General features: G+C 41.6%; 1 protein-coding gene across 14 annotated transcripts in view; it reads right to left on the bottom strand.

Annotated features, from left to right (window-relative positions):
• Positions 1–25,719, bottom strand: part of ELMO1 (engulfment and cell motility 1) — a 304,941-nt gene that overhangs the window by 81,854 nt on the left and 197,368 nt on the right. For 13 of the 14 annotated variants that reach the window (XM_083826075.1, XM_083826074.1, XM_083826086.1 and 10 more), the window contains one exon: positions 24,635–24,771. In XM_083826075.1, coding sequence (XP_083682201.1) covers positions 24,635–24,771 — 137 coding nt within the window. Of the gene's footprint in view, positions 1–878; positions 10,268–24,634; positions 24,772–25,719 lie in introns of those variants that run through there. The other variant, XM_083826079.1, reaches the window with a different exon arrangement.

Below are 25,719 nucleotides of genomic sequence, written 5' to 3'. Positions count from 1 at the left end.
TAAGCAGAGTCATTCACCAGCTCTATACAGCAAAGCACTGAGTCTAATGGCAAATACCTGGTAAAAGACAAACAATGCTGAACCAAATTCATTGCTGGTGTAACTCAAGTAACCCCAGAGGGCTACATAGGGACAGATTTGCACCCTCCCACCCCCCACCCTTCTAAATGTACTGTTTCTGCTTTACAGAAGCAAATGCAGAGTCCCAACAGGCGAGGGAATCAACTTCTATCAAATTCTGCAATGCTGAATAGGGAAACTCTTCCACACTTACCATGCACTCGCCTGTTTCATCAACAAGCAAGAAAGCTTTTGAATTACATGCCTTTTTTAAAGTCTCCTCCAATAAAGAAATGAAAAAGAAAAAAGAAGAGAGAGGGCAGGAAAAGCAACGACTGTCTGTGCTGAGAACAGCGAGGCATGGTGAGCAACTCGTGTTTCCTTGGCTCAGTGTCTGAACTAGTGCTTTACAAACCATTGCAATAACGCACCTGTTATCATTATACGCTGACAGTACAAGTGCCAGTGACTGCACACGGACGCCTTGGAGTTTTGTGCCAGCACTATTCTGTTCCATGTGGCTCGCTCTCCTTTTCAAACCCAGAGGATCCTGAAATGCCTCTGAGTATAGAGCATCCTTGCACAGACTCAATCAGGTTAAACAACCACCCAAGGCAAAGCAAACAGCTAACTAGTTTGTCCAATGCCTGGAACCATTAGTAAGAACACAGCTGACTACGTGTGAAACAAAACCAAGAGACCCTTCCCGCTATTTACAGTTGCTGCTAATTTCCTTTCGCCACTCCTTGACCAATGACACTGCTTATCGATCCGCACTCGGGCTGCAACAGCAAGATAAAGTACAGGGATTTACTTACAGAGATCCCGTAGCTCCATCCTTCCCGACGACAAATTCGCCTCCCACACGACAGCGAGCGAGTGACTTAATGCTGCTTTTTGCAGAAGGCACAATGCGCGCAAGCAGCAGATGGTCTCCGACAAGGCTCTCTAATGAGATCCGTCCTCGGCATAGCCATGTGAGAGGAGGGCCCCCCCCCCTTTGCACACCTTTGCTCGCTGGTCCCAGCGCTGCCGGGCGAGCGTGTAGCTTTGCTTATGTTGCGGGTGCCGACGGCCAGTCGGGCTCCCATTGGCACGGCGGGGCGACGGCAGCCAATGGCAGCCAGCTCCCATTTCGGGGAAACTCCTGCCCATTTATTTCGCAGCTCGGGAGACCATATTTCCCAGGAAGAGCGCCACTTTCCCAGCATCAGCCAGGAGGAAATAAAGAAAGAAAGAAAATATAAAGAAAAAAATAATCCCAGCTCCCCATCTCCGCGTGTCCCCCCCCCTCCTGACTTGGCTTCCCCAGGACCCGGAGGGAGTGAGGAAGAGCCGGTGGGGACAAGGCACCCGCGTCCACCTTGGTGGGGGAGCTCGCTGAGCTCCACAATTACTCGCTCCATCACCATGGAAACTGCCTGGATGCTGCAGGCTGGGTTTGTGGAGCACATCTGCTGCCAGGCTCATAATCAACTGCAATCTCACCGCTCTCCCCCGCTCTCACTGCTGGTTTCATTGCGAGTTTGCCTTCTCTTTTCACGGGCACTGGGAAAGTGCACACAGGCAGAGCTGTGCACACAGGCAGAGCTGTGCACACATTGGCTTTCTCCTTGTGCAAACATGGCTATGCACAGACGTATCCCAGGAGCACTTACTTGTACATATGTGTGTGCTAAGGAGGCATGCTCCCTGCGTACCCAGACACTACCCCATTACCCCTATTTCCAGTTCGAGTAATGGGCCAACACGAGCCCAGATTACTGTACAGGCCATCAAAATGCTACATTTCACTTTCCAGTTCCTTAAACTGCACCTGTCCAAATTGGGATCAAAACTGACACCGCTATTATGAAGCTTGCCAAGCAATCTGCTGTTTTGTGCACAGTCTTCCAAAATTGCACCCAACATCCACAGGAGGCTACCTGAGCCCTGATGCAACCAGCTCTCCGCTGGGAGTCCCTGTTCTGCCTGGGGCTGATGAAACAGGCCACCAGGAGACCTTCAGGCTCAAAAGGCTTGTTGTCCATAGATATGAATCTCTGTCCTACCCCCTGACAATACTAGAAAGGAGAGACAACTAGGTCAGAAGAGGAGAGGAAGCAACAGCTGAGAGAGAGGAGATCCATAGGCCAGCAGTGAAGTCAGCAAAGGGAACTGGCAGTTTGGGGCAATTTTGGCTGCTCTTCAGACTTTCTTTGGGGCACCCAAACACACCATTCACTTACTCCATCTTCTGTTACTGAATCTGTAAAATGGGAATATTACCTAAATGCATGCATTTATATTACAGGGATAAAACCAGAAAGACTATGAGATGCTGACATACTATTGTAATGGTGTTAGAGAAGAATTTCAGAGGAAAAAAAGGAAGACGTGTTCCTTTGTCATGAACATTTACTTTCATTTATTTAACTTAAAGAAGAACAAAAAATGAAGACCACTGGGGAAAAAGAAATAAAAATCCTGTATTGTTCAAATAAGAGAATTCCACTGCAATAACCACTGTAAGTAGCGGCATTTTAAAACGCAGCCTGACAGAACCCTGCAGGTGGACTCCCAGATCTCCTTGTATAATGAAGGCCACCTCTGGTTAAATCTCTTCTGCCAGCCTCCTGCAGGCCTAATCTGAAGTCCAGGCAGGTCTTTGAAGCCTGTGAGTCTAGTGCTCAAGAGCAAGGCCAAGAACAGAAAGAGATGCACCAGATGTGTCTTCTCAAGGCATCTCTCACTCAATTCTCATTTTTGACTTAGAAATGAGTTTTGAAGAGAACCATGTTTTTTAAACAGATCAGGATGTCCTAAGGATTCACTTCTTGCAATGCTGTACTTCTGGCTTTTCATTTTCCTTTAAAGAAGCATGACCTACTGCTTCCTGCAGCATGGTTTCTGTAATCATTACCCTGACCCTGCAGGCTTTTGTGGTCACTCCTTTAGTTCTGAAACCTTAAACTGTGGAAAGATGTTCATGTGCGTTTTAGGGGAAGGGAAGCTAATTAAAAACCCTAGATTTGCTGTCAGGACTGGCTGGAAAAAAAAGTTTATTTCCAGTTCCATCCCTCTCCCCTGCTCCTTCTACCCAAATCACACAGGGGAGAGGGTGGTTTGAGGATGTGGAGCGTAACCCATCATTTGTGTGTGAATGATAACGCAGCTCAGCGGTTTCAACATTCAGTTGGCTAGCTCTAATTGCTGTGTCTTATGGACTGAAAGTGTTGCCAACATGCAGAGCCTAAAATAGTCACACAAACCATAAATACATAAAATGACAGAAAAAACAACTGTAATCCTCCTAGTGGGTCTCAACACTGAAATTTGTTTTTTAAACCAATATTAAATTGGAGAACTTCCTAATCATATAAATTGCTCCTTTCTGCTGTATGATACCCAGAGTTCAAAACCCTCCATTAGGTTTTGTTTAACAAAGCACTACTCTGAACAAACGTAATGATTATCAGTGCCACTTTGACGTATCTGAGAAACCTTTCCTTGGCCCAGTTTCCAAAACTCTTCATCTGCATTTCACCCACTGACAGGCAGAAAACTGCGCCCCAGATTAGGGCAACCAGTCAGGAACTCAGAAGACCCATTTTTAAGGCCTTTCCCTGCCATAGGAAAGGAGCAGAAGTGACAGCAATGGCTGCTTCTGACAGCAACAAGCTGCTAGATTTAACTGCAGGAAACCTCACCCCTTGCCACACTCATTCTTAGTAATCCCTCCTGTAAATTGCATTTCCTTTCCTCCCAAGGTTGTGGTGTAAGAATAAACAGATTAAGAACTTTGCTACACTCTGAAGCAGGACAGGGCGCAAATGCATAAGAAAGCTTTTACAGGAGATCAAAAATTCAAGGCTAGAAAAATCCAGGCAATTTCAAAGACACATAATAAAGTAGATTTGTGAAAAATCTTCTAAGAATGTGAGATAAAATGAAGTTGTTCAACTGAAAGGCTCAACGATTTCCAGGAAGGCTTCATACCGAAGATGCTTCTTGCCAATCCGACAGCCACTCTCAGAAGGATGCTGTCATGGGCAGAGACCTGTTTGTGTGTGGGAGCTGAGAAACAATCAATGGTGATATAATGCTTACTCATCCTTCCAGATCGTGGATTTTACTTTTTTTTAATTCTAGATACCTACATGGAGAAGATGGTTAACCTACTAAAACTAAGTCACAGACTTGCTGGTCGGCTCCCGGTGACTCCTCATCCAAGATCATAAATTACCTGTCCATTTTCAGTGAGCTTTCCGGCTCTTTCAAAAGTCCATTTGTAGAAGCAGCTGACTTACACCAGGAACTGCCAGTCCTATTCACTTATCCCAGGAATACCTACAGATTGCCTTTTCACATGAAGCAGAAGTTAGGACCCAGTCCGGACTGGGTTTCAGGTTCAGAAAAATACTTCTGAATACTTCTGAAAAGCATTTCAGAAACTTTTAGGGCTGTATTTCACATTTAGCTCAGTTTCACCCAAAACCTAGTATCAGAAAATCTTACGCTTCCTTTACTATCATTTTATTTCAAACATTCAGGTTTTTTTTGTTGTTGTTTGTTTGTTTGTTTAAATGCTAATGCAACTGAAATAAGCTTTTCTGCATCTGCACAAAGGAAAAATGAAAATGCTGGGCCACAGTATAAAGAAATGTCTATCCTTTCTGCCACTGAAGACAGCCTCACTACAAACCACACAGCTAATCTGACTAGGAAACCTCAGTGACATGTAAGCTGCTGAAAACACTGTCAGGAACACAGCTTTGCAAATCAGATTAGACATGACCTTCAGAGGTGATCTGCCACCGTATCACCCAGGAAGGTCTATACGAATTACAAAACATAGAACCTTTCATTCTGCAAAGCATGGACTGCTTTGATTCCACCATCCAGGCACCAATGTGCATGTTCAGTATTCACTACTTTCGCTTGTATTTTGAACACAAGGAGCATTCAAGTCTCTTCCCGCACCACTAGACAAGCTCCCCCCCATCTTCTGAGGATGCATGCATATGTTAAAAGATAGTTAGATGCTGCCTGTGTGTTTGATGGAGCACTCAGGGTGGTAAAACAGGGACTGCTGCAGCAGTGAAATATTGGTTGTGCAGTGTATCACTTTCAGTCCACTGCATTCACTCTAAATCATATCACTCTGCCTTTACGATGCAGTAAAGTGGGGTAAAGAAAATCTCTACCCATTACATACGAATGAAATCAGAACTTTGGAGGTTCATATGATGGTCTTGGACATAGCAACAGTTTGGACAATGATTCTTAAGGGTGTTGAATCTGCAATACTTCATCTTCTTTGACAACCGAAGTTCTTCAGCTAAGCCAAAGACAGCCTACAAACAATCCCAAAATTGGCTACAGGAACTGACAGGAATATTTCTCAGTTTTCCTATTGCTAAATGATTACATACAGTCTGGGTGGTGAAAGGAGACTTCCCAGTCTAGACAGCACAACTGTAGGCTCCGTTTCCACCTCCAATGTTAACTCCACACTATCATATAAAGCAACCTTAAAATACACAAGCCCCTGCAGTCATCTGCAATGTTTGAGTCTTGCCATTTCAAGTATACATAGCAGTCATATGGCATGAGAGGGCACTTTAGAATTTCAAATCAGTTACAACAAATTATGGCACTAGACAGAAAAAGGTTTCACAGTGCACATCATCAACTTCAAGATTCCTTACACAGCCCTCCAAGTACACAACTGCAAAGGCCACAATGATTACCTTGTTCTATTTTTTAAATTCCTGTATATTTACCCTATGAGAGTGCTCTCTGCCTAGTATATCACATTGGGTTTAGGATTTCCCTGCTCCATCCTCTCCCATTTTGTTCAAGTGCTTGTTCATTTGTATCGAAAATCCTTTGACACTTTGCTGAGAGAACTTTCCATCATGTGATCTTCATCTCAGTTCTTTCATTCACTCACTTGGTGTGGAGTACACATGGCCAGGACAGAACAATTTCATTTCACTGCATCGTTATACCCACAATACTCTTCTACCTTTAGCTACTTCTCCAGCACTTGCTTTGCACAGCCTGCCAGACAAGAGACACAAGCTGGATTTACCTGCAATCCAAACGGTCTGAGACTTTCCTTTAATGCTTCCTCTCCACAGGATGGGAACTGAGAAATGAACATTGTGCTACCGCCTCTGCTGAAATGGAGCATGCCATGTACGGATTTGGTCTTGCCTCTCTTACACGCAAGCATGCTCCCTTCCATCTCATTCATTAGGGCATTAAGTTCTTCCAGAAAACGCTGATTAAATCTCTGCTTGATCATATAAGATGGCAATGGAATGATTTATTTTACTTTTCAGCTTTTAACAAGATCAGAGAACGATAGGAAGGACAAAAAAAAAAAAAAAGGAAAAATTTATCCAACTGAGTTTACTATGATGTCATGGTTCACCTTTTAAATAGTGATGTACGATTTTTTTAATACTTTAATAACAAATGGGTACTTAGAAACTACTTAAACAGGAGATTACTTACCCCACTGACTGCAGCAGTCCATGTGTCAGGACATCTGCTGCACGGGAAGATAAAATCTGTTCACACACAACTCATGCTCCCTTTTGCTCATAGAGAAGAAGTTAGTACTGTGAGACCTGCACACAACTTTAGGAATTGCACAATGGATGACATTAGTGAACATCTCTGGATTTCTAAAAGCCCTGTATATTCTTGTCTAGACACTCCAGAAAAAGAAATTAGGATTTTCATTCAGGAGAATTTTCTCTGTGTGTGTTTTAATTTCAAAAGCTTCTGCTCTGTGTTATTTAGGAATAACACCCAGACACACTGCCTTTAGAGGAACTGTGCCAGTGTGATTATGCACATTAAGAACCAAACGACAATGCTGGTTGATGATGTTTCAAAAGAGAGTGTACTGAAAACAGTTTGATTAAAATTCTCTCTGCCCTGGTTCACCTTCTCAGCTGCTGTTCAAAGACCTCATGACCATTATTTTAAGAGCTGTTGATGGTGGCCTAGCCACCATGTATCCTATTCATTTCACACTACTTTCGCATTGCAGACTCACATGGAAGGGTGTCAGAAGGCCTTGCAGGTGCACAAAGGGATTGCCAAGACCATCCTTAATGAGAAGAAAACACAAGTCAAGTCTCCAGGTTCAGCAAGCACCCAACACACTTTCTTGTGAAGAACAAACTCCATCTGCTTCCACCTCACACATGCACGAAGGGGAAATTAATGCTCACATAAACTGAAAACAGGGCTGTTTCCCACATTGTTATTTTTTGCAAGTATATTCTGATAAGAGCAATTTGCCAAGTGGACACTAGCTTTAGCTAGGGAGGGCAATACCCTCCACACCACCACAGGGCAATTTAGAGCTCACAAAATGAGCTACTACCCCTCCTGTGCCAAGCCCCGGTAAAACACCTTTGTTTCCACAGGATTCAGAGCCTCCCAAGGTTAAGCTAGGGTTTGCAAACACCCCCTTCTCAAAGGCACTAACAGCCACTTTTTGCAGTCCTTCCCCATGTACATGGAAGCATGCAGCCAAATATACATACCCCAAACACGTGGTGCTTGCACAACAGAAGTGTGCCCACACACGCCCATTCACAGCCATGGGTAGTATAAATAGCCTGGCTTTATAAATAGGCTTGTTTAAATGAAGTCTCTTGCTTAAATAAATCTCATATAAATACCCTCTTTCTTTTGTTGCCTAGTGCATCTCATTTTTTAAGTCTGGAAAGTGGCAACCATGTCAGAATGACTGGAGAAACAACACATAACAATAAAGCAAATTAACACCCCACTTGGAAAATCAACAGGTCTGAAGGACAGGTGAGCGCAGTGTCCTGATGTAACATACCACTGGTGAAGGCTTTCTGAAAAGGAGAAAAGGCAGGCAATTTTTTTTTTTTTTTGGCTTGGTGATACCAAGATAAGTATTAGTAAGAGAGGCAATGAGAAATTGTGAACAATCAAGGGAGATGCTTGAGCCCTAAAGGAGCAGCCCACACAAAACCAAAGTTATAAAAATAAACCTCACATTCTCAGTTGGAAGGGAAAAAAAAAAAAAAAGAAAAATATATTAGGAAAGGAAAAGTCACTTTTCTCTGCATCTTTGGAAGTTCACCAGAGGTGTCTGTCCATACCCCTCACTGTCTTCGTGTCTGTATTCATCTGTATGTTTTTATGGACATTTTCTGTCTTATCCTTTTCAAAACATTTCAAGTAACTGTTAAGATTGTTTTCTCTGAAGATGGGTAGGAAGGACCGGCTGTCGGAAAGGACTCTCTGAACCTCTCTCCAGCAACCCTACTTCACATTCAGCCCACACACCAGGCCCAGCTCTATCAGTGTTCTGGCTCGTTTTGTCAGGACTGTTGCATCTGCTCATAACTTCCTTCCCACTAATGAGTCTCTCGCTAATCGATCTGCAGAGTGCCTATTCCTGCAGTCTCAATCATCTGCTTGCTAAAGATGCCATCAATACTGCAGCATGGCCATGCTTGTCATCTCAGAGACAAATCCCACCAAATCCCACCTTGTACTTCATCTCTTCATTGAACCCCTGCTCCCAAAAACAACAGGACTTCTTAGACTTACAGGTCTTTCTGCTGTTCACCCTGTGCTCATTTGCCATCAGGAGGGCACTCAGCAAGAATTTTTATTCTACTGGATATATCAATGGTTTGATTGCCACAACAGCAAGCAGCTTGCTAAAATCATTCGGTCTTTTGTTCTTTGCCATTCTTGACTGCAGATGCAGACATCAAAAATTAAAAGAGCACTTACAGGAATATCATGTCATTAATTTCCTAGGAAAGTTTTACTCACTGCTTTGTGGGTGTTTTGTTGCTGCTAATATTTTCAGCCTTTCATACATATACACACACACACACTGATAAAAACCAATGCTAAAAAATGGAATCATAGAATGGCTTGGGTTGGAAAGGACCTTAAAGACCACCTAATTCCAATGCCCTGCCATGGGCAAGGACACCTCCCACTAGATCAGGTCGTCCAAAGCTCCATCCAACCTGGCCTTGAACATTTCCAGGTATTGGGCATCCACAGCTTCTCTAGGCAACCTGTCCCAGTGCCTCACCACCCTCACAGTAAAAAATTTCTTCCTTATATCTAATCAAAATCTACACCCTTCTAGCTTAAAACCATTACTCCTTGTCCTATCGCTACACCCCCTGAAAGAGAGTCCCCTCCCCAGCTTTTCTGTAGGCCCCCTTTAGGTACAGGAAGGCCACTATAAGGTCTCCCCAGAGCCTTCTCTCCTCCAGGCTGAACAACCCCAACTCCCTCTGCCTGTCTTCATAGGAGAGGTGCTCCAGCCCCTTGATCATCTTTGTGGCCCTTCTCTGGACTCTCTCTAATACATCCATGTCCTTCTTGGCTGGGGGCCCTACAACTGAATACAACACTCCAGGTAGGGTCTCACATGAGCAGAGTGGAGCAGAGGGGGGCAATCACCTCCTTCAACCTGCTGGCCACACTTCTTCTGGTGCAGCCCAGGATACGGTTGGCTTTCTGGGCTGAGAGCACACATTGCTGGCTCATGTCACACTTCTATACCTCTGAGATGCTATAAGATCAGACTTTGTAAACTCATACCATTTATATCACCCCTACCCCTTATAACTAAGGAGGGAAAAAGCCAATACTGATGAATCTAAGATTGTTTTACTATAACCTTTTCATGATGTCAGAAAACAAGATAATATCTGCTCCTGCCCAATATATGGCTGGTATCTTTACATCTTCCAAAGAGACTATACATCCCAACTGCAGTGAAAAGTTAAGCTTCTTTGGATGATGTACTGGAGTCCCACGGCTTTCCTTGGGACTCCTGAACAGTCAGTCCTAGCTTTTTAACAGGTCCATCAAAATATGTGAGATTGTGTTTCAAAACTGTGTTCAATGTATCATGCTCAACTTTTTTCAAAGCAATTTTTGGATCCAAATGTCTGCACAGGTCTGAAGAACCAGTGAACCCATCAACTACAAGCCTTGCTGCAGCAGAGAAGCAACATAGGGAGGAAGAGGTGGGCTTCTGACAGGGACTCTGTCCTCAGCTGGGCGCACCAGTTAAGAGGGAGAAGGAAAGACAGACTGACAGATGGAACTTGATCTTTCTTTAACTTGTTCTGATGTAGCAAATGGTAGAAAGAGAGAGGAATAGACAGCCCTGGGTGTTTTCTGATCTCTCCGCCCCCCCCCCCCCCCCAAATTATTTTATCCTTGTGGATGCAATACAGATGTATGTACTCCCTGCTCCTTTGCAAGCTGTAGGTGGAATCATTACTTCAAAAGCAAAGAGACAAATTTATAAAGGTCAAGCAATGCAGAGGCAGTTGCAAAAGTGCATACAAACTCCAAGTTTTGTGTCTTCTCCCTCCCATTCCCAGGGGCTCTGAAACACAAACATATTTACAGTGCTAAGCCAGTAGTATTTCTACCTGTTACATTACTACTTTATACAAGGTTGTAGCATTCTCATTCCATTAATGCTTTCCTGTGAAGCATTTCAGAATTGTTAAAAATAAAAAATAAAAGAAAGAGAGGTTTAAAAAGACTTCAGTCTTCCTTAATCGTGAAGGGATATATTTTCAAAGCAGTATGCCAGGAGCATTCCACGTGACTTCCATTCATGTTAAAATTAGAGTCACCAGAATAAACCCCATATGCTGCTTTGAAAAGGTACTGCAACGTGTCCAAGGAAAATTTCTGCAGCTTATTGGTGCTTGCACATTTTTTATGCCTGCTTTTCTTCCTTTGATTCCTGGATATATTTTTAACAGCTCTTAATTTATTTCATTTTTAATAACACTTTGTACTATTTAGAAAAATAGAAAGAAGTGATTTGCTGGTTATCTTGGTCCCTCTCTGCAGCCTTCTTATTTTAAAATTATTAGTTTAATCAGAATAGCTTTGCTCTGTAGGATGCAAAGCTTCCAATATCACTCTTTTTTGATGCTGTCACCGTAGACAACCTTTCTGTTGGAACTACAGCCCACAGTGACATCTGGCTGCTTTCAACACCTGAGCTATCCTATCTAGTGGGGCTTAATATTTTTGAGTTAGCATGAAACTAGATTTCAAATTTGGACAGTGGGGAACTGTTTTGGGAAAAGGCTGGGGCACAGTCTCTCCTTGGCAGCAACAGCACCCCTGCTTGTACTGAAGCCAGGCAGTGTGAAGGTACCTGCTTCTAGATCCAAGGTCCCAGACTCACACGTGGATCTTACACCCAACCCAGAGCACCTGTAACATCTGTGACAGCTGCAGGAGCCTGCCCAAAGCCAGCTGCAGTACTAGGCTTGCTGTGAGTACAGCTTGTCCCAGTTTGTCTTCGTCATCGCAGTGAGCATGGTGTGTGCTGTGGTCGTGTATGTACAAACTGACAAATGCTGCTTGATTATTAAATTCATCATTTATGACTATAGTCTTCCTTGTTATTTAAAGAGAGAAAATTTTTAACCTAAATTTCAGTTTCTGATAGTTCCAGTTCTCTTGTCCTTGCTGTCTTATGCTTACTGTTCACTAAAGCTGCACATGAGACTGAACAGAAAGACAGTATGAATGCCATCTCTTCATTTTTAACTTATCCTTTCTCATTACTGTCCCAAGTCCAACATATCGTCACTTCAGAAACTTACAACAAAAATGTAGCAAACACCGTATCCAAGCATTTTGTTACTTTAACAAAGGATGCAAAGGATGCAAACAAAGGGAAGAAAATCTTGCTTAAGTGTGGAAGGTGCTTCCATCACAGAAAAAGAGAGAAAGCGAAAGGGAAAGAAGAAAAAATGTCTTCTTGCTAACAGAATAGTGCATCAGTACAGGAGAAAAGAAACTAAGAAAGGGTTGTCCTGTCTTTAAAGCACTGACAAGTGAGGTGCAGATGGATTTCCCAACTCTACCACTGATTCTGTAGGCAACATGATGCAAAATGTCACTTATCTATTCTTGTTATCCAACTAAAAAAATATTTATATCATCGTTCCTTTCTCCTTTTTAACCATTTGTTAAACCATTTGTTTAACCATTTAGATGACACTGTCCTTTGGCCAGAAACCTGTGCACAAAAGAAATAAACTTCCCTGGAGAGTGGAGCAGCATAGAGCAAATAGTCAGATCCTGCAGATAATGAAAGTTTAGCTAAAAAAAAAAAAAATTACAAAACTACCAAAAAAAATCCCAGACCATTAGTAGCCAGCCATCATTTTACAATGTTACACATGTTGGCTTCTCTAAGCATTAGGGCTCAAATATACTAATGGGTTACTGTGGTTAGACATTACTACGTCAGCAGAGCTGCAGTAGTGGCCAATGGTAAATATTTACTAAAATATACTTATCTACCTGTTACCAAGAAATTTTTTAGGAAACGCTTTTGACCTCACGTGTAAGGAACTTGAACATCCCTGAGTAATAACAGGTCAGCTGTCAGAACTACAACAAGCTAAAACTACTTCGGAGGGGTCACTACAGTTAATAGGGAAAGCTTGAGTAGTGGCATTTGGCTAGTGCACCTAACACAAAGTAGATCTTCAGCATTTTCTTTAACATTAGAAAAATGTTATGAGATTGGTTAATGCTGTATGTATCTGTGTTAGTTTTAGTGATGATTAACGATATGAGTTACCGTTTCTCCCTGTTTCCTACTTGATAAGACAGTATTTTTTTACACAAGGAACCACAGAATAATTCAGGTTGCTACGAAGTTCCATGGGTCACCGAATCCTGCAAGCACAGCAGAACTAACCTGAAGCCTAAGCCAGCTGGTTCTTCAGGGCCTTTTGCCTGGAGGAATTTTGAGCTTCTCCAAGGATGAAGATTCCACAATTGCTCTGTGCAACCTGTTCCAGTATCAGTATTTGGGAATATTTTTTCCTTACATCCATCTGGAGTTTCGTTCACTGCAATTTGTGGCCATTGTCTTTTCTCCTTCCACTGTGTACTTCTGAGAGGGGCATACATCTTTTCTCTATAGTTTCTCATTCAGGTAGTGGAGCATGACAGCAACTGGATCCAACCTCCTCACTGCAGCCAGTTTCAGGCTGAGCACGTCTAGTTCCTTCACAGTCCCCCTTGAACACCATATGCTCCACCCCACTTAATCATCTTGCTGTCCGTTTGTTGGATTAGCTCTGTTTGGTAAATCTCTCCTCTTTACTGGGGCACAAAACTGGACACACTACTCCAGATGCTGCCTCTCAAGTGCCAAATGGGGGGAACAGTCACTTCCTTTGACCTGCTTGCTATGCTTTAGCTAATGGAACCCAGCCTGCAGATAGTCTACATCACACAAGGGTGCACTGCTGATTCACGGCACTCATCAAAACAGGGACCATCCTACAAGCAAAGACCTACAATTATATTCATAAAACATGAAATTAGTCTGAGCCCTCAGTTTGCATTGGCAATCACGTATCCTCAGCTTGCTGTGGTGCAGAAATTAATTTCAAAGCCCTAGCCTTGGTAAAAATCAATACTAGATACTGAAGTATTACTCTAGTACTAAAATCAAGAAGCATAGAGAAGGAAATTAGAATCATCAAATTCTTTCAAATTATAATAACTGAAGCAAATTGAGCAGCTATGAAACATTCTGTTCTCTACAGCTTAAAAGCAACAAGCCAATAAAAAAAACAAAACTCACGCAAAACTAAATAAGTTTTATAGAGAGACTGTCCTTTTCTTTCTAAGTAGAGTCACCAGTTTAAAGATTTTCCTTTAGCTGGTACCTTTGAGATTTTAGACAGCAAAGGGCCATTTAGACCATGTATATATCCTAAGCCATTTACAGGCTGCACACATACAATACTTCCTATGTGAGGTTTATATCACAGATTCATGGAGATAGTTCTTTTCTTTAAGTAAATTAAACCTTACAGCCTATGTGAAATTAGGATGGATAAAGGCACATTCAGTTCTCTATTATTGCTATTAAAATGTTGTGTTTATGCAGTTACTCATGAGTGAAGCCTTTTTTGTTCATATAGCTACATCTTCAGGAATAAGAATCATATCTGTGCATGCAATTTTGACTTTAAGATTTGAATACTGTCTTTCAGATTTCTACCACTGCTGAAATAGACAGCTGCCAGCAGACACTACCCTGGCTTCATGAGCTGGCTTCCAATATTCTACAACCTCCATAGGCCTTTTCTGGTTTCATGACAGGAAATGTGGCAGTGCAAAGTAGTCAGCAGACACCCCATCTTCAAAAAGTGAGAAAAGTCATTAACACCCTCTTTATGTCAGGTGGAAGCAGCCTTAAGAGACAAGCCATTGCTCTCAAGGAAAGGGGAGAGACAGAAGGAAAGACTGGGGAATAAATCCTGTTGGAGACCAGGGTATTGACCAGGGAGAGAGGCTAAAGGAAGTTTGACTTAGAGAGAAATCCAGTAAGATTTCTAAGTGTTGTGTTGGTTTTTTTTCCCCTAAAAATATCCAGTCACTAGTTTATGCATGTGCTTTAAAAGACAAACAAACACATACAGACTTTAAAATGCAGAATAAGTATCAGTTATATGGCAATCAGATAAATTTAGATTTATATATATATATTTATATATCCAGGAAGAAAACAGCCCTTTAGCAACTTCTAAATTCCTAACTTACATAGAAGAGTGTTCTTGGAAGGAATCTGCAAATCTTGACAGCTACGAGATTACATCCTTCATCTCACATCTGATTTTGCAAAAATAGGGATGTTCCATTTTCCTACTTGGTGACTTTTGAGATGTTATTTTCACTATGAAGGGATGATCAATCGCCTCTGAAAAGGCTGACAGCATAATAATGATACAGTGGGATCTGCAGCTTCCTTTGGATCTTTGGTTAAGTAACAACTACAAAAAAGTTCCAGGCCACCTTTACCAGTCCATATAAAATGCATACAACTGTGATTTTTAAGTCCTTGCTGCTGAGGTTCTTATACCAGCAACACAACAAAGATCAGCCAAAATCTCTGAGACAGAAAACTGGTGCTTGAAATCTGAAGATACATCTCCAGAGAGAAAAATTACCATAAAATTCAAAGCATGTGTGGAAGCTATTTCCCCAGATGCTTCCATTCTTCCAGATGCAGACTTGACATTCTTGACGCAAGGATGGTTCTCAAGCATTTTAGTTTCATGGTCATGGCATTAATATCTTCCACTGACACAGCAAGATCTTTAATCAGCTGCACTAGTGTCTTTTTCAAGGATTCTAACACAGAGTTTGGTTTTTGACTTTTTACCTGTTTGTGTTGTTTGGGTTAATATACTTGCATACTAAATCTCTCTCCATTCCTGCACTCATCTTCTAAGGTGATATTCCTCAACTTTCACACGCATTACCTGGGGCCTTGTTTCTCTGCTTGTCACGACCAACACGTAACGGTAAATTTGAGGATGTAGGAGGGATCCTATCAAAAAATTCTCTTTAAGTCATCAGTAAACCCAGTGCATTTTCCATATGGCTATCCAGATCAACAGTGTAGAGATGAAAGGTCAAAGAAGGATGGGTCATATTGCCTCGATAAGGATAGAGACACTTTCCTCTACTTTGCTCTCAATGGATAAATGGCAGCTCACACACATCAGCCTCACACCATTCCTAAAAATCTCGAGCCCCAAAACTCTGTGGGGCAAAACCTCACACTTCCTTCAGAAAGACTTTCAAAGTCTCTCTGTCAGCGCTGTGACCAGACAGGAGAACTACATTTGGTAGACAAATGGCAGCAAAGCTGCAGGGACGCAGATGTATATCCAGCTCCTGCAGGCTTCACACAGCCTGTGCAGGACTAACTCTGTTGTATCTTCACTGCTGCCAGTACCCCAGGTAGCCTAAGGAAAACCAGCAGAGGCAGGTACCTCCCCCCTTGGCCCCGTGTGTGCGGTACAGACACAGCTGAGAAAACAAGAGAACGGGAGAGCACACCCACACCCACACCCCATCTCCTCCTCCCGCTCGCTCCCTCTCCCAGCAGCCCTCCCCTCCCAAATGCCTCTATCACAACCGAGCCACCCGTTCCCCATTTACAGTGGCACATTGGGTAACAGGAGTGTTTTTTCAGATGCCAGCCAGTTACCTCATCTGCTAAAAATAGAGACATGCAGCAGACTGATTGGCAAACGCCTTTTTAATGGTGACTGACGTATTCTATCAAGATGCAAGACGTAAATTCCAAACAACGAAGGGCATTTGTGTAAGGACAGATGAGACAAAAACAACAAAAAGCCCCAGCTTTGCTTATGAGACACGTATGAAAGAGTTTTGCTGCTCTTTTCAACCACAGTGCTATTTAGATTACAATTACTTAGAGTGAAACAGCAATAACATGAGCTCTTCTGCTGCTCTAAGAAAAGCTATAAAAATCTCATCGTCAGCTGCATCATTCATCACAATAACCTCATTTCAACTGAAACAAAATCTTTGAGACATCATCTCCCTCCGCCCCCTTTCTCTTTTTTATTTGCCTATAATAAGGTCTATAGTCTAGGGAGCTCTTGGGCTGAAATCCATGCATTGTGATTCACAAAATGAAAATCTGGTATTATATGCCCACTGACATTCACATCAGCAGCAACTCATGCAGCAAAAAGCCATATGCCATGCACCTCTGATTTAACTGTACTACAAAAACATATCCTAGAAAGAAGAAATAAAAATACAGACACAAGAGTGGTTCCCAGGATCTGATTATTATCTACACTTTAAGTCAAGACTGACGGGGGCAATATCACAAAATATGCTGCTTTGGTGACAGTTCCAGTTAGGTTATAGCATTTCTCTCAGCAACTAACACAAGAGAAGAATTCCTTCCCAGTGGAAAACATTCTTACAGAGCACAAAACAAGTGGTTAGCACAGATAACACACACCCAGCTTTTCTCCTCTGGTTATCCAGCTTTCCACTCAATCATCTTTTTGAAGGTTGAGATGTTTATAAGCTTGATCAGCACCCACAGAGATGAAAATGAAAAACAATTTGAAAATCTTAAGTACCAACAGTTTTAAAAATTGCCATCTACAGGGTGTTAAGCAGATCTGCATGTGTTTTATAGTAACTCACAGATTTCATTAGAAAGCAGGGAGATAAAATCCACTCTGTCAATGAAGACAAGATTTTCACAAATAAGAGATTTGACTGTTGAAACCAAGGGTGACTTTCATCACTGAGGAATGGATAAGTCAAAAAACTTTCTGACCAAGGAATGGATTTTACTAAAACTGTTTTTTTCTTTTTTTTCCTTTTTTTCCCCCCCTTCTTAGTCAAATAATAAGAGGTGCTTTGCTGAGACATCCTTTCATTTCTTTACTTTCTGCTTGAAGAATCCATTTCTTTTTTTTTTTCCTCCATGCTGGAAAATAAATTCACAAAATTTCAGCTTTAAAATGTTTTTCCTGTTAAAGCCTATGACCTCCATGAAATCGCTGTATATGTGATCACTGGAGAAGGATAGTTCAGCTAGGATAATAACAAGATGTGACCCCGCTACTAAAGACTTGCAAAGCCTTCTGGCAAAGACAGAAAGTAGTAAAGATACTACTTTTAATGAAAAAAAAAATCTTTAGTAAATCAGCTCATGAGCTACAAAGTGCAGAGAAAGGGTGAGTGCATCTCTCCTTTCCGCTTCATTGTCCAGCATAAGAATTTATATTCCACAAATTACCTCTAATGTTTTTTCAATGTATTTGCATTCTTGACAATGATAATGAACACTGAAAAAAACCTCAAAAGGAAGTAACTAGCTACATTTAAAAACACAATATACTTGTTCAGTTCCTTTGAGTTTGACAGTGACAACTTTGGGGTTTGAATATTTAAACTTAGATCTGATTTTTACAGACGGATCCCTCAGTAAATGGAAGACTATCTTCAGAGTCTTAAACACCCCTCCTCAAGGTTCGTGCAGCCAGAAGCAGCAGACAAGTAATAAGCTCACTTTGACAAACACAGTGGGACACATTTGGAGATCTGACAGGTGTGGATGAATGTACAGAGAGCAGAGATGGAGAAGCTGAAACACTGCTATTCCCAAATGAGCAGCTGATGAAGGAATAAACTTAGAATATCCAGGCCATGAAAAGTACAGAGGAAACACTGACCAAATGCTAGAGAAGGATCTTATAAAGGCTCTCCCTATGCTGTATTAAACTGCACTGCTTAAAACAGGCTCATCTTAAGCAAGTGATTACTAACGCAATAGACCTGACAACGTTCCTGTCCCTAATTATGCTTTGCTAGGAGATTCCTTTGTATTTGCAGGGTGGTATTTTTCAATTAAAAAGTCACATTTTCTGCATAAGATGTGCAGCAGACTTGCAAAACGTCTTGCTCTAAAAAATGTTTTTGATAAATTCATGCATTACACAATTATTGATACAATGTATTTATGGCAATTATCTGTTTCCAATATGAGTTAATATAGTGCTAATGGCCTCAGGTGTGAAAGTGTGGAATTTAATTTGCGCTAATCTGCCTAAGCCCAGGGAATACTGAATTCACTCTGTGAAAATAATTTATTTGCAGTATCCCTGTCTGATATAAACAAAGCACTGCCAAGGGAAGGTGTAATAAAGCTAACAGAGAGCTTCAATCATTCCACTGGCCCAGACTTTCGCACAGGTAAAACACAAACAGAAGCCTTCCAACAGTGCTCTCAAAAGAAGTGAAATGCATCTGCTTCAGTATGGTGAAACACCCACAAGAAAACACAGCCTGCTTTGAAGAACATCTGTGGAAGAGCTATTTACCATTTACCACCCTCTTTATTCCTCTTTATCATTGAAAGGAAAAGCAAGTAACAAACAGGTTCACAGACTGACCAAAGGATTTTACTTGCAAGTTGGTTTGGTTGAACTAATTTTTCTCTCTTTCTTTCTTTAATGTAATGGTTCTTCAATTGAGCAGCAAAACACACACACAGGCTCAAGCATTGCTACGGGGCTGGAGCTGCTGCACAGGTGATGGAGGAAGCTGCAGCACAGATACCTTGCCTCTGCTTTTGGCCCTGCTGTTGCCTCACTGTCACGATACTCAGGCTCTGTGTGCCTTTGCCTCCTGTAAAATGGGTTTATTGAGGAGAAAAGTGAGGGGTATTGTTTAGTGCCACTGGAGGGGATCACCTGAGAGCAGGAGGAGACAGACTCCTCCTCCTAGGCCTGCAGCAAATGGCAAGGCCTAGCACCTAAAACTGGGACAACATGGCAGTGAGGGGGACATTTTGAACCGTCTACCCCTGGAGTGTCCCCTGTTTGCAGGGAACCCAAAGAAGCAGGCGACAGCTCCTCTGCCTCGGCCACTTCATGTTGCTGCCCTGATGCTTTCCAAGCACCCCCACAGGCCTCTGCTTCCTCACGGCCAACTTGGGCTACCCTGCGGTGGTGCTGGCCCACCACACTTGTTTCCACACAAAACACCACTTGCACAGTACCCCTCTCCTTAAAATCCTGCCCATGAACACTTAGTCATACTTCGAACCCAGCCTTATGCAATTATTCATCCTCTAGCTGCTGAAAGTGTGACAACACTGAGAAGCTGAGAAACCTGTGGCATGGCACTTCCGAACAGCCATCCAGCAAAGAAATGGTATTTCTCATTTTTATGTTACGCTTGGTTACCTGTTCTGTTATCTTGTCACAGAGCGAGGAAAAATGTTCACAGGGTCCGAGCATAAGCAATAAACATCTTTTGTAGTTATCAAGTGCCTTGCTGTTTGCTTTGGTATTTAATTACAGGACTCACGTAGGGCGTTTATTGTTTGCAACTGCTGCCACCGTGAACAATACCTACTATACTGATTACCACACAACACAGTGTTTTCCTGTGTATACCCATTAGAGACGCATATTATCACCTCGCAGAATAGACCCCTCTCCTGCAAGGGAACCCGGTGCTAAGGTTTCGTGCGTCACTGACACAGACAGATACCACAAGTGCAACTGCTCCGGGGTGCGCAGCCCTGCTGCTGTGAAACGAAGCCAGCTTTGCCAAGGTGCTGAAATCAAAGGGTTTGGGGCGTTTCTGAGAATTTTCTTCTCATTACAGCAACACAAAACAAATTTTCACAGAACATTTAAAAGTTGGTATTTTATACTACAATGATCTCAAACACATGGCCAGAGGGCAAAATAAATTGAGTTCTCAGTAACGAGAAAAATGCATCAGTGGCATCATTAGCCAGCCTTCCTCTGCTTTCCAATTCCCTAAATCTACAGTTTCAGTGAATGCAGTAGATTTTGATTTCAAGCACCAAGCAGCACAGAACTTTCAAAGTCTTTCAGTTTTTGTGTTTTCCACTCAGCTTCATTTGTGTTGAAAAGATAAACTGTGCCTTGTTTTGACTAGTGATTTTTGGGCCATCAAAAACCTAAAACTACCTTATAGACTAATAAAAGACTAATAGAAACAGCTACAATGGTGCCCATTCTCTACAAAGCAGCTTCAAAACCTTAGTAGGTGAATCGGAATTTCATTTTTTCTTACATACTGCTGCTGGAAGCAGTATTTTTTATTCTTATTCTCCTTGCTTTTTGTTTTGTTTGTTTGTTTTTAAGATGGCACTAGGCACAGAATAAGCAAATTGTTCATATTGTTCTGCAGGTCTAACAAGACAAACTATGGTTGGCTCTGCAATTAAGATAATCCATTTGTTTACCCTTCTTCCTATTAGCACGTGAACTTCAAACCTATAAAAAGCATCAGACAAATCTGGAGAACAGAGGTGAGAGGATAATCTTTTCCCTTGCATGTTCTCCCATCTGTGGTCTCTTCATCTCACAATAAATAATAGGTGTATTTTACAAGATCACTAACACAGGATCCCTCTTTCAATGTAAATCTTCATTAGGGCAACACGGGGATATTTACCTAAGCAAAATTAGTGGTGATCAACACAGTTTTCCATTAGGAGTGTACTTTAATTTGGCCCCATGGGAGGAATTTTACAGTGGGGCAGGTATCTTGAATTCCACCTACCATCATGTTAAAAATAAACAAAAAATCAACCAGCCTGTACATCATAGCCTGTGTAACAGCAGGGCCTGGTTACCTTGAGCAGACTGAGCAGAGAATAGCTAGACCCTCCAGGAGGAAAAACCAACCAACGAACACCTATTTAAATGGGCAGGTTGGTGATGAAAGTTTCTAGGTGCTAGAGTATGAGATAAATCTGTACAGCTTTCTTACAGTCATCACTGTCTCCAACATCTATACACAATGTTTTCTTTTGCAGCAATAAAACGTAGATTATATAATCCTGTCTCCAAGCTTTACATTTCTGAAGTCATAAACCATGCTGTCTGCTCACAAATGATTGTGGAGGATAGAGCTTGAACGTTTCCTTTGATCATCTGCAGGCTCAAAGGAAAACAAAAAGGTTTCAAATGGAATTGTTGCCACTTGCACATCTGTCTACCCCATTGCATCTTAATTTCTCTAGAAAACTCACCAGACATGAATTATGCATGTCTTCAAATGTTATACAGGCATAATATAAGCTTAGCTGCCTGACTGAATTATTCTGTTCAGAAATCTATGAGTATATTGAGAGACTGTAAAAAAGGTTTTAGGTCTGACAGTATCATACTATCACCAGAGAGATCCAAGGAGTTTTGCTAATGCAAGAGCTGAGCCTGACAAAAGGTGTCTGTTTTAATGAATGAGAATCAGAGAGACAAAGCATGGGATCATAAATGTCTCACTAAAACATCGTTGCATTTTTTCAACTGTGAACAAAGTACTTTTTTTCCTTTTTTTTTTTTTTTTTAAACTCGAAGAAAATAAAGAAAAACAGGAAGGGAAAAAAGCTATACGAAATCTCCAGAACATGGACTGAGGAACCACGATGGCACAGTATACAATATTATCGTCAAAAGAAAGTCAATCTGTGTCTTAAAAAGCCCTTGAGAATAAGAACTGAAGTGGGGAAGTATTCAATCACCTCACTTCTTTTAGCGAGGAAGTGCAGGAGATGAGGAAATAAATCTTCATATGTGCACACAGACCTCCTACCACCTCTCATATGCAATCTATTGTGAATAAAAGTTCAACAAAAAAGCTCCTTCTCTTCAATTATGATTAAAGATGAAAGCAAGCAGATTAGCTTTTAAATGGAATCTCCAGGTCTCAGTAAAGAGTTACCATCTGATATATTGGGAGCTTCTGATTTTGTTTTGGAGATTTTGGGGTAGGAAGCAAGGAAGGAAGAAAATGAATGATCCCATCACTCAGGTAGACAGCAAACTGTAGCAAAGTGGTGTTTCATGTATTACCACGACAATCAAGTTACTGAAACTGAAAAATGGTAATACAAAGAGAGGAGAAAAGAGAATTTTTCACAGCAGCTAAACTACTGCATCTTCTAAGGCCCCTGCTTTATTCCCCTTCACTCCTGAAAGTGTGGGCTGAATGCTCCCTGTGTCCACATGGCCTTCACTTGCTAAGTTTGCAAAAACTCATTGCATAAAAACAGGTACCCTTAGCACACAGAAAAGATGAAGAAATAATATTAACATGCCATGAAAACCAAAGCTGTTTGCCAGGTAAGGATTAAAAATGGTGTTGTGTGGTTTGGTAAAGCCATCAGCACTGGCAGCTATCAGCCACCAACCAGATGAGTAAACCTTGGGTACCACTACATAACATCGCATCCTGCACAAACCCAGAAGTGCTTCACAAGCCCACACAACAACACAGTTTGCTTCACTCACAGATCCCTTTAAGAAAGCTATCAGCTGAGTAATGCACATCACCACCACATGCCATTTGAAGTGGATAAAGAGCACAAAAATCTCCTTGTGACTAAAAGAAAAGATTTAGATAAGCAGAACATAACTACTGAACTGCTAGAAACGACAGTCATGGGAGTTTTGTATTCCCTCCCCTTTACAGCAGGAAGAAGATTCTGGACCGGTGTCTCACCAATTGCACCATATTGCCACCACCACACACAAATCTCAGTAGCCTGGTGGCACATGTTTTGGATTTGTCCCATAGAGTTAAAGGTCTCCTACGTCTTCAGTGACACAGGCAGCAGGACCTACTGCCTACCCTGCTTAACCTTAAAGAGTTGCTGGGTGAAACCATAGGATTTTCAGTAACATAAAACATAACTAATTTATCAGATCAGAGAAGAAACTACCTTGTGTACCACTACAGTGGTGTCTAACACAGACAAGTACATTTCTGTACTTTCTCTTAGGGTGATCTGGGCTGTTGCCAGAAATAGAACAATTTTTTTCCCCTGGGATTACTAACAATATTCAAATTCAAATTGTGGAAACTTATATACACAAATCCTTTTTCTACTGAGACAGAAGGCCTGTAAGCAACAGGCAGTTATTAATCCATTTGTTTTAAACAACCATATAATATAGTCTTTTATAAAAAGGTTATTGCTTTTAAGCCTTTGATTTTAGGTTTCTATACTTTTCAGTGGAATATCTCGCCATTGCTCCTTTTGCTCTTCTTTGTACTATTTGGAATGAGAAGCGTGTCAGAAATTCTACACAAGAACAAGCCTCTACGTTATCTAGCTACAACAGCAGGCATTTTGGCCTTCCCTTCTCTGTTTTGCCAGCCTTCAGGTATTGCTGCTATCTTACCAAAAAGAAATCAACAAAGGTTATTCCATACTGTGTCTGAAGGATTCACCTTCCTTTTGCAGTGGAAAAAGGACATTTAGATCATTTCATTAATAGACAGCTCCAGTTAGAAGGTAGGCATGATCATTTTTACTAGCTCTTGCATAGTGTTTGAGTCTGGTGATATCAGAGCACTTCTTTGGAACATGCTGACACAATGCAGCAGTCTCCCTTTTCATTCTCAAGCAATATCCCTATAATCAACATTTGATCTCAGTCAGAGAGGCGCAAGATGCAAAGGTTCCCAACAAAGATAGAGATGCCAGCAAGCCACAAAAACACGAGTTTGTCATTCTTACAAAATGCCAAAGATACTGTTCAGCCTCCTGGTATGTTAAAGAGTTAAACTAGGATTTCTAGGGCCCATTAAGACAGACACCCCTGTTCTCCATACCTTTGCTGTCAGTCATAAGACTGTCTGAAACTTCCAGATTTCTCTTACAATGAAAAGGGTGCAATACTGATGGTTGGTTGCTTTGGTTTGTTTCAGCTGGCCAGATTGTACAGCACGTTGTCATGATTGTGTCCACTCTTTAATATTTTACTATTTCAGTTCTTGTATGAAATGAAAGGGATGCACAGAATTATCACTGCAGCAGTCTGTTTGCATTATTTACAACGTTAGAGGCTGCAGCACTTCAGCATAATATTGCTAACATAAAAAGGCAGAATTTCCCCTCAAGCCAGGTTTTTATTTTCAGTTTGCAGTGTAACATGATTGAAAAAGGTCTATGAATCTCCCTTACACCTCCCACCCCCTACCCCTGCTTTCTAAATGCTGCCTCTCTGATGTACAAAGAATCTGAAGAGAAGACACATCACAGTATTCAGCGGAAGTGGGATTAGTAAATCCCTGTGCCTCTAGGGAAGAAAACATGGCCTTGTTTCAACATCCTGCCCAGTTATTCCCTCCCCACCCCCTTTCTTGCCTTGTTGAAGTCCTCTGAAGTTGCCCTCATTTCCTTCCATGTCTTGTTCAAGAGCTGAATGCAGATACAGAAGAACTCCTCAAATGATCTGTCATGGGTGAAGAACATGGGATGGAAATCGTTGCAGGTCTCACTGGCTAAAAACAGAAAAACAAGGGGCGGTGGAATAAAACATTTAAAGGCAGGAACTACCAAAACCAACCAACCAAACAAACAAAAATAAAATGCAACCAGCCGTAAACTTTAGTGAGTACCATAATGGACAGGAATCCTAGTTCTAGTAGCAAAGGGTGTCAAAAGAATATCCCGAAAATCCAGCCTCGGACTACAGTCTTAAAAGGCAATGAAACAGCACAGTGCCTCCCTGTATGGGACCATCAGCAAGAGCAAGAGGAAGCAACTATCCATTTCCCTGAATATTCTCTCAATGGGTGCTTTTTTTGTGCCAAGGTTTGTCATTCAGGCCAGGACAGAGAAGGACAGACAGAAGTACAAGCCTCCTCATCAAAGTAACAGCCTTCCCCACTGCTAACAGCGTGCACCATATTGTCTGAGAACCAAATACAAAACCTGATCAATCACAACATGATATTAGATCAAAGTACACAGTGAAATGTGAAGCTCTGCTGATACAGTAGATGAGCTACCATATTGTACATGGATATACCACAGAGGTGACCAAAGAAATCTAGAGAGACATATAGATGAAAATATAACTGATTAAATTTGTTCTTTGAATCTTTTGATCTTCCGTCATATGCCCCTTATCTGAGGTGGGGTGGGGTGGGGGGTAGGGGGGGCGAACAACAACAACCAAAAAAACAAAACCAACCCACCCACCCACCCACAAAAAAAACTCTTTTTTTTTTTTTTTTAAATCAAATACTGGCTTTAAGAAAGGCATAATAAAATAATAGTATAATGATGATGATTCCAGAAAGGAAGAGTTCAGTTTGACAAGACTGTGAATCTCCTTGTGAGAAGAATGGATTTTCAAAATTTAATGGCAGGACTGAAGCAATGCTGACCTCTTGGCCTGTCTGAGGAACTTGGGAACAGAAGGGGCTTTAGAGAAGTACAGAAAA

Source organism: Anser anser, assembly GCF_964211835.1.
Source record: "Anser anser genome assembly, chromosome: 2".
Lineage (NCBI taxonomy): Eukaryota > Metazoa > Chordata > Aves > Anseriformes > Anatidae > Anser > Anser anser.
Note: the sequence above shows the minus strand (reverse complement) of the source record. Positions and strands in the feature narration are given on the sequence as shown.